The sequence below is a fragment of the Podarcis pityusensis genome, assembly GCF_964106645.2.
Source record: "Podarcis pityusensis genome assembly, chromosome: 3".
Classification (NCBI taxonomy): Eukaryota; Metazoa; Chordata; class Lepidosauria; order Squamata; family Lacertidae; genus Podarcis; species Podarcis pityusensis.
The window spans coordinates 92,954,368-92,968,270 of NC_138026.1; the positions used below are offsets into that span (position 1 = coordinate 92,954,368).

A 13,903-nucleotide genomic window follows, 5' to 3' on the forward strand; every position below is an offset into this window, starting at 1 on the left:
ATAAACGCTACTAATGAGCTCAGGGTTTTTGCAGGTTATGTAGCCAAAACAGGGCTAGGTTTGTAGAAGTTGAAAAATGCTTATGCATACAGCCTAAGGGGGCAGCCCCCCTCCCCCCGCCGCAAAACAACAACAAAAAAAAACCTCAGCCCAATGGAGGATTCACTCCCCAAGGAAGCAGTGATGGCCACAAACTTAGATGGCTTAAAAGGCTCAGACCAACTCATGGAAGATAGAGCTATCAACAGCTATATTCTATCTCCACTGGGAATCATGGGAGGGCTTACCGCTGTGGCAACAGGATGCTGGTCTAGAAGGACCATTGGCCCAATCCAGTAGGCTCATCTTGCATTCTAGTGACTGAGCATGCTCAGTGTTACACAATACAAAGTGTCAGAGTGAATCAGAAGACTCAAGTGAGGGTGGAAATAAGTATTATGAAAGAAAGCATAGCTGACTAGAGCTCTGGGCAGAAGCCCTCTGCACAGCAGGGCCCACTTCATTTGGTTAGGCTAGAAGTTTTGTAATGCACAGGACTATCTCAAAGGCATCGCCTAACCGGCTCTTTCTATTCTGAATTAATAGTCTGCAAAAGATTGGTCCTAACGCTAATAATGTTGAATGAAGCAGTAATGTTTTTAGTGGCTTTGACAGATGATGGCTCAGTGTTCTAGCATTATTGATGTACAGCGTATTGGGAAGAGAATTGGGAATATTACAGGCTGTTTGATGTCCAGCACCTGCTTGGATTTTAAAAGATTTAGTCATGGAATTGCTCACTTGCTTGACTTCTTTTGAAAAGGCCTGTGCGAGCCTGCAGGTTATCAATTAAAATATCAGTATCTCAATTTGTGAGCTTAAATATAACAATGCGTCTCTTAGTGCACACACAGATTTTTTGGAAAGCAAGAGACTGAATTTGCCTGCATTAGCATAAAATTCATTACTGAGTGAATGGAAAGCCTTTATTCCCATGGGTGTAACTACAATAAGAATGAAGTACAATTTGAATCAAGGATAACTTGCTTATTTTCAAACCTGCTCCATTATTCTTTCATCTGTGGCCCATGTCCTTACTTGAGGGTGGGGGGAGAGCAGCAGGCAAGAGGTTGTTGTTTTGTAAATAATAATAATAATAATAAATAATAATAATAATAATAATAATAGAGAAATAGCATTTGCCTTACCTGTTTAAAATGTATATATTGTTATTTGTGTCTGTTTCCAATGCATTCTAGGTCCAAAATACACACATATCCTCTTTTCTCCAAAAGATAACAGCACACTAGCTAACATAATTTCGTTTTCGTTACCACAGATAGAGAGTATTATTCTTTCCACTGTAGTGTGTGCCTTGAATCTCCTCTTGTAGTCTTCTGAAGACATTTGGCTTGATAGCTGATCTATGCTAGTAGGACTTCATCGGGAGGTGATTCATAGCTGTCAAGTGTCCCTTATTTGGCGGGACAGTCCCTTATCCCAGCGCCATGTCGCGCTGCTGTCCCTTATTGATGATGTCCCTTAAATAAGCTACTGAAGGTAATGGGGCCCTTTCTATGTCCAGCTGTCCTTTGTCAACAACAAATTGTTGCTGTTTTTTGTGTTGAATATATACTATAGTAATTTATGGACCTAATAGGTATCTAAAGCCATTTGCACGCAACAAAATATGTATTTTATCAAAGTAATTGTTGATCCCTTATTTTGGCTGCTGATCCCTTATTTTTGAGGCTGCTGGTCTCTTATTTTCAAATCTGTAAGTTGACAGCTATGAGGTGATTGTGGGAGCTCATCCCTACACACTGCTGTTCTGTAATAAAAAACTGGAAATGGTAATTCCTAATAGACAAACGCGCCTGTGTGGCATTATTCATTTTACTTCCACTCTATTGTTTTTGGTTCCTTAATATTGTTGTTGTTTTTTAAAAGTTGTTTTTTTTAAAAAAAAAAGATTTTATTGTGTTACAAAACAAAAAAATAAGGAAAAGTATGTTTGGTGTCTTCACTTTCAATTCATGGAGTCTTTTTCACAGTTTGGTGGATGCATTGGGCCTTTCTGAATGTCAGAAGAGGCAGCAGGTGGCATTGCTGCAGGCTTGAAATTTTGCTTCTTTAAAGTAGTTAATCTCTCTGGTGGAAAATCTTTTCATGTTGCTTGGCGTTGGATCACTGCTCTGTATTGACACATCTCTGACAGCCTGTTATCTATGCCAGACCCTTGCAAATCAACACTATTGCAAAGATGTTTAGATAGAGAAGCAGAGAAATGGCTAGGGACAGCAGGTAATAGAGTGTCCCCTAATCAGCTAAGATTATTCTTGTCAGAGAGGTTTGCTCGTTGAGAGAGCTTATCAGCAGTTTCTTTCCCTTGGTTCCTTCCCATTTAGAGCAGTTGTTTTAAGCTAAACAAGGAAAGCGTTTCAGACCTTCCTAATGAATCATCTTGCATTCCCTTAGGTTGAGTCCAGCTTGGAAAAGATGTAGAATATTGCTTTCTGTGTGAATTATGTGCTCTAGTTTCCAGATATTATAATTTATAAAGCTTTGCCTAGTGAAAATGCAAACAAAGCCATGTCTCCAGGGCATGCAGAATAGAAAGTGTTGCACATTACAATCAGGCTCTTCTGAAGGTTCGTTTAATGTCTTGTTGTGCTTTTTTGGGTAGGTGGGGTAGGGAATTACTTTTGAAATACATTATTCATGTAAGTAGATGCATAGGGAGAAGTTACTGAATTGTGATTTCTGTGGGAAATCTACTGTTGTGAATTGATGCGTGCATTATTTATATCTATGCAGTAGGTCTTTACTGCATAATAGCGGCATGAAATCCAAACACAGCAGCCTGTGGAAGGAAGCAGTGAACAAATTTGCTCTTTCCTGGAAAGGAGCTGAGCCTGTCCCTTTTTAGGTAACCCAAATCTATCTCCAGTGCACTAGGCACCTGCTGCTGTTTAATAATAAATTAATATTCTGCAAGTTCAGCTATTGAAATGAAAATGCTAGTAGCAGGAATTCAGCATGCAGAGCTTCTGACACAAAGAGTGCAATCATACACTTACTTGAGAGTAAGTCCTTTTGGAACTTATCTGAAGGGGGTTGTTCTGTTAATTATTTTGGCTTGAGGTAGCGGATTTGCTTTCTAGTCTCTAAAGATCCATTACACAAATAATGCTAAGACAAAAAAAAAAAAAAAAAAAAAGGTTCTTTTGAGTCTGTGTAAATGGTTAATGCAGCACTGGCAACAGGTGGTTCTTAAATTGTAAAAGGAAGGGTGCCAGGGCTGAATTCAGCCCATTAGTTTTATCCTCTTGCCTGGAAGCCCTAACCTAAGAGACAGTGGTTGTGGTTACCTTTTATTTAGCAATGAGTAAATGGAGAGTTTCTGGAGTCTGTGTGGATATGGTATGGAGCTAAATTATCCAGTGCTTTCTAAACAGCTGCAAAACTGCTCCTAATGTTGCATGTACAACTATATTTAGTAAAAATACTATGAATTCAAATAATTGTATCTGTAAAATAGGAATGCCAGTTACCTGCCTTACTTGATGTGTTAGTGAATGTTTATATAATACTCTGCACACCAAAATGCCAATTTAGACACCTGTTGCTTGCTTCTTTTCTTTGTAAAACAACCTTCATAAAATAAATGAAATGCTAGTGGATTGGAGTAATGTGTAAATGGTGATGCATTGATGGCTATCCCTTCACATTTAATTGTGGTGAAATATAAAACTGTTGATGTTTCTTTTCTTTTGGTTAGTCCTTAACATCTGTTGCAGGTGTATAATACAATTCATTGAAAGTTAGGTTTCCTTAACAAATCAGAAATCAGTGGGATGAGTATTTTGCTGTGCACTTCATTGATTTCATCAATTTCAATGAGTTTTACATATGCCTACCTTGTGCTGGATTGCACTCTGCATTCATCCCCTCCTGGTGGTATTAGGAAGTGCTTCTGTTTTCTGAATTTTTCTTTCTTTATGAGGTTCCAAGGAAGCATTTAATGTTTGGTGTATGTATATCTGCACCACAGACAAATAGCAAGTTCCAGTAGGGATAGAAACATTTATCGAAACCAATAAACTAATTGAACTACTATTCCCCTTCCTCCACCTGAAATAATTATTTGTGTACTTGTAGCTTTCTGTAGTCTTTAGGAGCTGGAGGTGATAAACCTCTGTTGCCTGAACTACGTTAGAGAGGTCAAGGCTCAATTTTGAATGCCTAGGTAGTCCTCTTCTTTTTTTAAAAAAAACCCCTCATTTTATTTACTTACTTATTTATGAAAATATTTATAGACTGCCCACTCGTATAAATTTTCAAGCTTGTGCCAAACCAAACCAGAGCTTGCAGGGCAGCAGTTGAAGAAGGAGCAAAAAGGGTTTTCTTGTGTGTGTGTGTTTCTTTGTGGCTGATTAGCGGCTCTCCCTGTGCAAAGGTCAGAGGGGGCAGGGTTTCTGTTGAGGCAGGTGATTAGCTGTGGGAGGAGCTTATCAGAGCTTTCAGGGCAGCAGCGCGCGCAGTTTGATCCATCTTTTAGATTTAGGGGAGCTAGTCTCAAACGTTTGTTGGGGGAGACCTAGGGTTTTTTTTGTGGGGGGAGTTATTTGTCCTGTCTTCACGCTTTTTATGATGGAGGACCGCTGTAGCCACCCCCAACGACACGTTCTCAAGATGGAGGGGGAGGAAACAGCTGCAGTCGCCTGCGGTTCCTGCGCAATGTTTGCCATCTTGCCAAAGGTTGCAGGCAGCTTTACCTGCAGCAATTGCATGTTGATTGCCCTCTTAAAAGACAAAGTCCAGCAACTGGAGGAACGTGTAGCTACGCTCCAAAGAATTAAAGAGCTGGAGCTCTTCTTGGAAGCAACAGAGCACACCGTCTCCACCAAGGAGGAGACAGGGGACTCCCCTGAGAAGGAGGCTATTTCACCAACACAGGAGCCAGATATATGGAGAAACATGACTCAAAGAAGTAGGAGGCCCAGGGTTCGCTCTGATTGTTTAGAAATACACAATCGCTTTGAGGTCCTCTCCCCTAGCATGGAAGACGAAGAGCAGACTCCATTTGAGGGTATCTCCCTCATTACAGTCGATCAGGTATATGAAGACGAGCAGCAAAGTCAGTCCTCAGGGAATGTGCAGGCGACCTTGGAACGGACAGCTCACGGAAGAACCCCGACCAAACCTAAGAGGAGGCGTGTAGTGGTGATAGGGGATTCCCTACTGAGGGGAACAGAAGCAGTGATCTGTGGGCCTGACAAGATGTCTCGGGAAGTGTGCTGTCTCCCCGGGGCTAAGATCCAAGATGTAACTGAACGACTGCAAGGAATCATAAAACCCACTGACAAATACCCCCTCCTCTTGGTTCATGTGGGAACCAATGACACCGCAAGCAATAGCCTCCAGAAGATCAAAAGAGACTACGAGGCTCTGGGCAGGAAATTGAAGCAATTAAATGCACAAATTGTCATCTCATCTGTCCTCCCAGTTGAATGACGTGGCCCAGGGAGAGAGGGAAAAATAGTGGAAGTGAACAGCTGGCTTCGCAAATGGTGTAAACAGGAACAGTTTGGATTCTTAGATCACGGACTGCAGTTTCTTGAAGATGGACTTCTGGCAAGCGATGGGCTGCACCTCACAACGGTTGGGAGAAATGTTTTTGCCAAAAATCTCAGAAACCTCATCAGGAGGGCTTTAAACTGACTAATGTGGGGGAGGGAGACAGTGCTCCTGAAGGTAGGAGTCTATCAATTGATGAAGATGATCATCCAAATGTCATAGACCAAATGGAGCAAACAGCACGCAGACCTAGTGGTGGGAGGAAAAAATCCTTAAATAAGAGACACGGGGGAATGATTAATGGACTTCAATGTCTGTACACTAATGCGCAAAGCATGGGAAATAAACAAGATGAGCTTGAGCTCTTGGTACAGCAAACTAAATATGACATAATAGGCATCACTGAAACCTGGTGGGATAAGTCTCACGATTGGAATGTAATAATGGAGGGATACAATCTATTTCAGAGAAACAGACCGGACAAGAAAGGAGGAGGAGTGGCGTTATATGTCAGGGATGTGTATACCTGTGAAGAGATCCAAGATTTAGAACCTCAAAGCCAAAGTGAGAGCATTTGGGTCAAAATTAAGGGAGAGAAGAATAACAGTGACCTCATTGTGGGAGTTTACTATAGATCCCCAAGCCAAACGGAGGACATAGATGATGCCTTCCTGGAACAGATGGCCAAGCATGCAAAAGGAAGGGAGATAGTAGTAATGGGGGGACTTCAATTACCCGGATATTTGTTGGATGTCAAACTCAGCCAAGAGCATAAGGTCAAACAGATTCCTCACTGGCCTTGCAGACAACTTCATTGTCCAGAAAGTGGGAGAAGCAACAAGAGGAACAGCCATTTTAGATCTGGTCCTAACCAATGTTGATGACCTGGTTAGTGGGGTAGAAGTGGAAGGATCATTAGGCGCAAGTGATCATGCTCTTCTGAAGTTTACTATACAGCGGAAAGGAGCAGCCAAGCATACTAGGACTGAATTTCTTGACTTTAAGAAAGCCAACTTCATAAAACTTAGGGAAGTGCTGGGTGAGATCCCATGGACAGTAATACTAAAAGGAAAGGGAGTTCATGATGGCTGGGAGTTTGTTAAGAGGGAGATAGTAAAAGCACAACGTCAGGCAATACCAATGAGACGGAAACATGGAAGGTGCCTAAAGAAGCCAGTGTGGCTATCTAAAGAACTTTTAACTGAGTTAAGATTAAAAAAGGATGTGTACAAAAAATGGAAAAGGGGGGAAACCACCAAAGAGGAATTCAAACAAATAGCCAGCACGTGTAGACACAAAGTCAGAAAAGCTAAAGCAAAGAATGAACTCAGGCTTGCTAGAGAGGTTAAAAGCAACAAAAAAGGCTTTTATGGGTATGTTCGTAGCAAAAGGAAGAACAAAGAAACAGTGGGGTCACTCAGAGGAGAAGATGGTGACATGCAAACAGGGGACACAGAAAGGGCTGAACTCCTCAATGCCTTCTTTGCCTCAGTCTTCTCCAATAAAGAAAACAATGCCCGACCTGAAGAATTTGGAGCAAATGATTCAGCAAAGGAAACACAGCCCAGAATAACTAAGGAGATAGTACAAGAATACTTGGCTAGTTTAGATGTATTCAAGTCTCCAGGGCCAGATGAACTGCATCCAAGAGTATTAAAAGAACTGGCAGATGTGATCTCAGAACCACTGGCAGTCATCTTTGAGAATTCCTGGAGAACAGGCGAAGTCCCGGCAGACTGGAGGAGGGCAAATGTTGTCCCTATTTTCAAAAAGGGGAAAAGAGAGGACCCAAATAATTACCGGCCAGTCAGTCTGACATCAATACCAGGGAAGATTCTGGAGCAGATCATTAAGCAAACAGTCTGTGAGCACCTAGAAAGGAATGCTGTGATCACCAATAGTCAGCATGGATTTCTGAAAAATAAGTCATGTCAGACTAACCTGATCTCGTTTTTTGACAGAATTACAAGCCTGGTAGATGAAGGGAACGCAGTGGATGTAGCCTACCTTGATTTCAGCAAGGCATTTGACAAGGTGCCCCATGATATTCTTGTAAAGAAGCTATTAAAATGTGGTCTTGACTATGCTACCACTCAGTGGATTTGTAACTGGCTGACTGACCGAACCCAAAGGGTGCTCATCAATGGTTCCTCTTCATCCTGGAGAAGAGTGACTAGTGGGGTGCCACAGGGTTCTGTCTTGGGCCCGGTCTTATTCAACATCTTTATCAACGACTTGGATGATGGACTCAAGGGCATCCTGATCAAATTTGCAGATGACACCAAACTGGGAGGGGTGGCTAACACCCCAGAGGACAGGATCACACTTCAAAACGACCTTGACAGATTAGAGAACTGGGCAAAAACAAACAAGATGAATTTTAACAGGGAGAAATGTAGAGTATTGCACTTGGGCAAAAAAAATGAGAGGCACAAATACAAGATGGGGGACACCTGGCTTGAGAGCAGTACATGTGAAAAGGATCTAGGAGTCTTGGTTGACCACAAACTTGACATGAGCCAACAGTGTGATGCGGTAGCTAAAAAAGCCAATGCAATTCTGGGCTGCATCAATAGGAGTATAGCATCTAGATCAAGGGAAGTAATAGTGCCACTGTATTCTGCTCTGGTCAGACCTCACCTGGAGTACTGTGTCCAGTTCTGGGCACCACAGTTCAAGAAGGACACTGACAAACTGGAACGTGTCCAGAGGAGGGCAACCAAAGTGGTCAAAGGCCTGGAAACGATGCCTTATGAGGAACGGCTAAGGGAGCTGGGCATGTTTAGCCTGGAGAAGAGGAGGTTAAGGGGTGATATGATAGCCATGTTCAAATATATAAAAGGATGTCACATAGAGGAGGGAGAAAGGTTGTTTTCTGCTGCTCCAGAGAAGCGGACACGGAGAATGGATCCAAACTACAAGAAAGAAGATTCCACCTAAACATTAGGAAGAACTTCCTGACAGTAAGAGCTGTTCGACAGTGGAATTTGCTGCCAAGGAGTGTGGTGGAGTCTCCTTCTTTGGAGGTCTTTAAGCAGAGGCTTGACAACCATATGTCAGGAGTGCTCTGATGGTGTTTCCTGCTTGGCAGGGGGTTGGACTCGATGGCCCTTGTGGTCTCTTCCAACTCTATGATTCTATGATTCTATGATTCTATATACATAGGTGCAATAAAGCACAAGATACCACAAAACCATTTCAAAATAATCATTATAATGACTGGGAGAATAGAGGTAGAAATTGCTCTGTAGTCTGCTGGGTTGTGTCTTGTTAGTTTTATTGCCCTGGTATGAAAATTATAATTCCCATTGCCCAGGGCTCAGGCTTGTAGTTTGCTAATATATTGGTTTGTAAATGGCATCAATAAAGGGATGTGCACAAGCTTGTTTTTGTACTGAGATTGCATGCAATCAGATGTCAAGGATATAAGCAATTATCTTACTTTTAAAAGACATCTGAAGGCAGCCCTGTTTAGGGAAGTTTTTAATGTTTAATGCTGTACTGTGGTTTTAATATTCGGTTGGGAGCTGTCCAGAGTGGCTGGGGAAACCCAGCCAGATGGGCGGGGTATAAATTCTGATTATCATCCAACATTGCATTCAGTTTATATTTATTGATGTCGGTCATGCAATGTTGTATCTCACTCATCCTCACATATGTTTGTTCTTTTTGTGTCCAAGTTTGTCCACTACCTCCTATGGTGACTCATGGAGATTACATTTGCCACCCGCGGCCTTGCGAGCATTACAACCATGGGACTGTGGTTGAGTTCTATTGTGATCCTGGCTACACTCTCACCAATGATTACAAATATATCACCTGCCAGTATGGAGAATGGTTTCCGTCATATCAAGTATACTGTGTCAAAACAGGTAATAAACAACAACTTGAGAACCTGACCTGTACATGAAAGTTTAGACCAGGGTAGTCAACCTTTTTATACCTACCGCCCACTAATGTATCTTTCTTGATGGTAAAATTTCCTTACCTCCCACCAGTGCTCGATGGAAGGAGGATTCAGCTTGTGCGGTAGAACCCCCCACTAGTGGGCGGTAGTGACCAGGTTGACAACCCCTGGTTTAGACAGTAAACATTCAGGCAAATAGAAGTGGAAAGGTGGGGTCCCCTATTTAACAGTGCACAGTCTTACCAATGTAACATTTTTTTTGGCTTTGGTTGTTGTTATATTGATGCGTTTATATGCAGATAATTTTTAAAGGGCATATTATATATACACAGTACTCCAGGTGGGGTCTGACCAAGGCAGAATAGAACACAACTGTTATTTCCCTTGGTTGGCACACTATACTTCTATTGATGCAACCCAGATTAGCATTGCCTTTTTTTTTTTTTTTTTTTTTGCTCTTGCATCACACTGTTGACTCATGTTAAGCTGGTGGTATACTAAGACCCCTAGATCCTTTTCACATGTTCCACTGGCAATCCAAGTGTCCCCCATCTTATATGGGCTGGTTCTTCCTGCGTGAATGTAGAACCTGACATTTATCACTATTGAAATTCATTTTGTTAGTTTGGGCCCAGTTCTCCAATCTCTTAAGGTCATATTGAATCCCGATTCTGTTTTCTGAGGCATTAGCTACCCCTCCCAGTTTTGTGTCATCTGCATGATTGTAAAGTATTTGGGCCCTGATTCTTTATGGCTCTAATGAAAAGTAAGTATTCAACCATTATTACCTAACATGACACTTCTTCATTATCATTTGTGCCACAGAACAAACTTGGCCAAATACGCAGGAAACTCTCCTGACAACATGGAAGATTGTGGCATTCACTGCTACCAGTGTTCTTCTGGTGCTTCTGTTAGTTATCCTTGCCAGAATGTTCCAGACCAAATTTAAGGCACGCTTTCTTCCAAGGTTAGTAACACTTTTCTCTTATGTTCTCCTCCTTCCCCTTCTCCCAGTAGTTGGCAGTATGGTACAGTATTTAATCCTTACTTGATTTTACTGCACTATATTCTTTTTTAAGAAATATTGTGAACCACTCTCTTATATGTATCATCAAGGGTGGTAAACAAAAGCCCTGAATGAACAAGCAAATCAATAATGTACTTTCAACCCTCTTATCTTAAACTAGGGTGGCTGCCAGTGGTGGCTCCCTGTTTGTGGAATGCTCTCCCCAGGGAAATTCTCCTGGCACCATCATTATGTATCTGTAGGTAAAAACCTTCATCTATGACCAGGCCTTTGGCCTTTAACTATCTGTGACCTTTTAGAAGTGGGTGGGATGTTCTTAAAGTATTTCTCTTTCCTCTTGGTTTTAATGTATTCATGTGGGATTTATTGTCTATTTGTTTAGTTGCAGGTCGCTTTGGGTTGCCCTGGGCAAAATAAAGCAACCGACAAATTTAATAAAAGTAAATAAAGTTGCTGTTCGCAATTGATGTGTCCGTCGCCTTAATGCACAATACAGATGCAGTATACCATGAAAGTTAGCTGAGATTTTCTCACTGCCAACCTTGGATTTCCCAGCCTAACTTGTGATTCTGGGAATCTTAATGTAGGCTGATGTTCACAGTGCAGAATGAGGAATAAGAGAGTTCCTTATCTTTGCCACCCAGCTGCTTGCTTTCCTTCTCCCACCTCTTCCCTGGTTTGCTGGAGCTATTTAGCTTATTGTGACAAATTGCACATGGCTATCGGTCTGAACAGATACCTTGGCATATTTGAAGTAAATATTAATGATGCATTGCCTCAATTTCAGGTTATTAAAAACTTTCTAAGTGGTGAACCTCATATGTTGCTGGAAGATGATATTCTGCCATTCACACTCTCTCACGCACACACTCACGCACACTCTTTCTCTCCTTCCAATATAGAGGAGCTCAGGAGAATTGCAGCAGTGGCCCTGACTTCGTGGTGGTGGACGGTGTTCCTGTGATGCTACCTTCCTACGATGAAGCTGTGAGCAGTGGATTGAATGCCTTGGCACCTGGTTGTGTGTCCCCTGCTGGCCAGGGGTATGTTTTACAGGCTGATGATCAGAACCCTCCAGCGTATCCGGGGCCAGATGACTTGGGCAGGTTGCCAGCGGAATTTGATACCTGTGACAGCATTTCAGGCTCTTCAGAACTTCTTCAAAGTTTGTACACATCTTCTGTGTGTCAAGTGGGAGCACATCCTATCTCAGAGAGAACTGATGCTATCAATAGCACCACCGGGGAAGTAGCATCAACCAGCCCAAGCATTGACATTGCAGATGGTAATTTTGATTTTTGAACATTATGTGAGCTTGTTTTAGTGTCAGAGGGTTTTTTCCCCCATATGAAGAAGCCATGAGATTGTGCTTTGGAGAAGGAACCTAACTGCATATTGGGTCTTTCTTTCTGTTCCAGCCTATGTCTCTTTTGCTTCTGACCTTTTTTAAAAAAAACACCACAACAACAGCAGCAGCAAATTCTTTACAACTCAAAGTTTCACCACCACCTTGCATCAGATTCTACCAAGGATTTGTGCCTAAAAATTCCTTTATGGCAGGAGAGGGTTAACGTGTTCCCCACTGCAAACGACTGAACATTTGCTGGAGGTCAGCTTAGCTAGTTTTCTTGGGTACATGGCACATCTTTAAAAATATGTGGAGTTATAGTCTGGGCCTGAAGTATGAGAGTAGCCCAAAATGCCCTGTTTCATCAGCCTATGCCCTAGTTCTTTTTTTCTTGGTGTTTCTTTTTTTTTTTAGTAATGAGCGCACACACTACATTACAGTAAAATTCAACATAGTATCTACCTAGTCTTTTGTTACTCTGTCAGAAAGTCCAATCCAATTACCTTGTTGTAATATTGATTTTTCTCAACATCCAGCTGTGTATTTCAATGAGCTATGTATAGTTTACTGTGGGGTTTGTGTAATGCTCAAAGTCAGAGTCAGTGGCAAACTGGTGTTAGCGGCAGATTTTCATGGTCACCTACTCTAATGAAGACACACGCTAAGTCATCTTTTATGCTGAGAGCAAATAATAATAGTAATGATCAGAACAATAATAATTATTATTATCAGAATGATAATAATTTCATTATTTATACCTCGCCCATCTGGCTGGGTTTCCCCAGCTAGTAAGATCACGCTTAGGATGCAACATTATTGAATAGGTTCCACAGCCAATGTGATTTTTGGCCATCTTTAAAATTTGGCTTGCTGAAGGTTTCATGGCCTCTTATTCCTCTGCGCATTGAACTGCTTCATGAAACATACTCATTAAATGACTCCAAATTAGTCATGAATGTGTGCCAGGCTTCAAGCACACAAGCTGAATGGGGGTGGGGAATTGAAACATCATTTAATTCTCATTCTGAAAACTAGCCTGGCCTAAGAAAGAATAATCAGAGGACTACTTCACTGCACAGCCACCTGCAAAGTGCTTTGAACAATTAGCCTGATTTGTATGCGGCCACTTAGCATACTTTGTAATTGCACCAGGTTGCTATGTAGTAAAGTAAAAGAAAAAAATGGGTTGTCTGACTCAATGCATAAAGTGCCTTAACCTCTTAGCAACAGTGGCCCTGTTAATGGCATGTTATAGCAAAATAACATTTCAGGTCCTCCCTTCGCAGAGTTCACTATTAAAACCCAATTAACTCTTTCTTTTATTTTCTAGAAATTCCATTGATGGATGAAGACCCTTAATCTGCACAAATCTTGATCATTACCTGCTCACACCTCTTGGGGGGAGGAGGGCGTAAAAGAATCATGCACATATGTATACAAACATACCTATATATCTATATAAATCTCTATATAAAGACTGACTAAATATTGGGGGAGGGCATTTTTGGTTTTTATAAATCTTCCACATTATGATGTCACCAGATTTTTTTGTGCACATATCTTAATCAACTTTGGGGGTTGAGAGCATCAGCTATTCAACGGCAGCTTTACAAAAATGAATCCTGAGGATTTGATGAGACTAGTCACTGCAAAAGAACTATAGATTTATGGAATAGTGATGAGTGTATCTGCATCGCAGGAAGTCTTAACTGCTCTTTAGAAACACCAGTGAAAGTGGTTTGTGGCACAGGTACAAACTGCCTAAAGAAAGCATGTCAGATTATGTAAATTTTGCTTTATTGAAGCTGCTAAATATTTATGATGGACCACAATTTACAAAGGAATCCTAATTTATGGGGTGCGGGGAAATAAACAGTGTTGAAATTAAAATTGGGAAAAGGTCATTCCTGAATGGTCTGTTTTAACCATGCTTGTAGAGAGAAACTCTTGTGGTGATGTCATTTAAAGAGGCGGCTGCAGCAACAAAGCACCTGAGTTCAAGAAAGAACTTATTCTGGGTAAACGTATAATAAAAGGAAAGAAGAGGCTTGAGTCATGA

The 13,903-nt window shown here is 41.5% G+C and overlaps 1 protein-coding gene across 4 annotated transcripts in view; it reads left to right on the plus strand.

Annotated features, from left to right (window-relative positions):
- SUSD4 (sushi domain containing 4) overlaps positions 1-13,903 on the plus strand; it is a 78,923-nt gene extending 65,020 nt beyond the window's left edge. For all 4 annotated transcript variants that reach the window (XM_081000221.1, XM_081000223.1, XM_081000224.1 and 1 more), the window contains 4 exons: positions 9,240-9,431; positions 10,292-10,436; positions 11,399-11,781; positions 13,175-13,903. In XM_081000221.1, the coding sequence (XP_080856347.1) occupies positions 9,240-9,431; positions 10,292-10,436; positions 11,399-11,781; positions 13,175-13,203 (749 nt within the window). In that variant the 3' untranslated portion in view covers positions 13,204-13,903. The remainder of the gene's footprint in view (positions 1-9,239; positions 9,432-10,291; positions 10,437-11,398; positions 11,782-13,174) is intronic.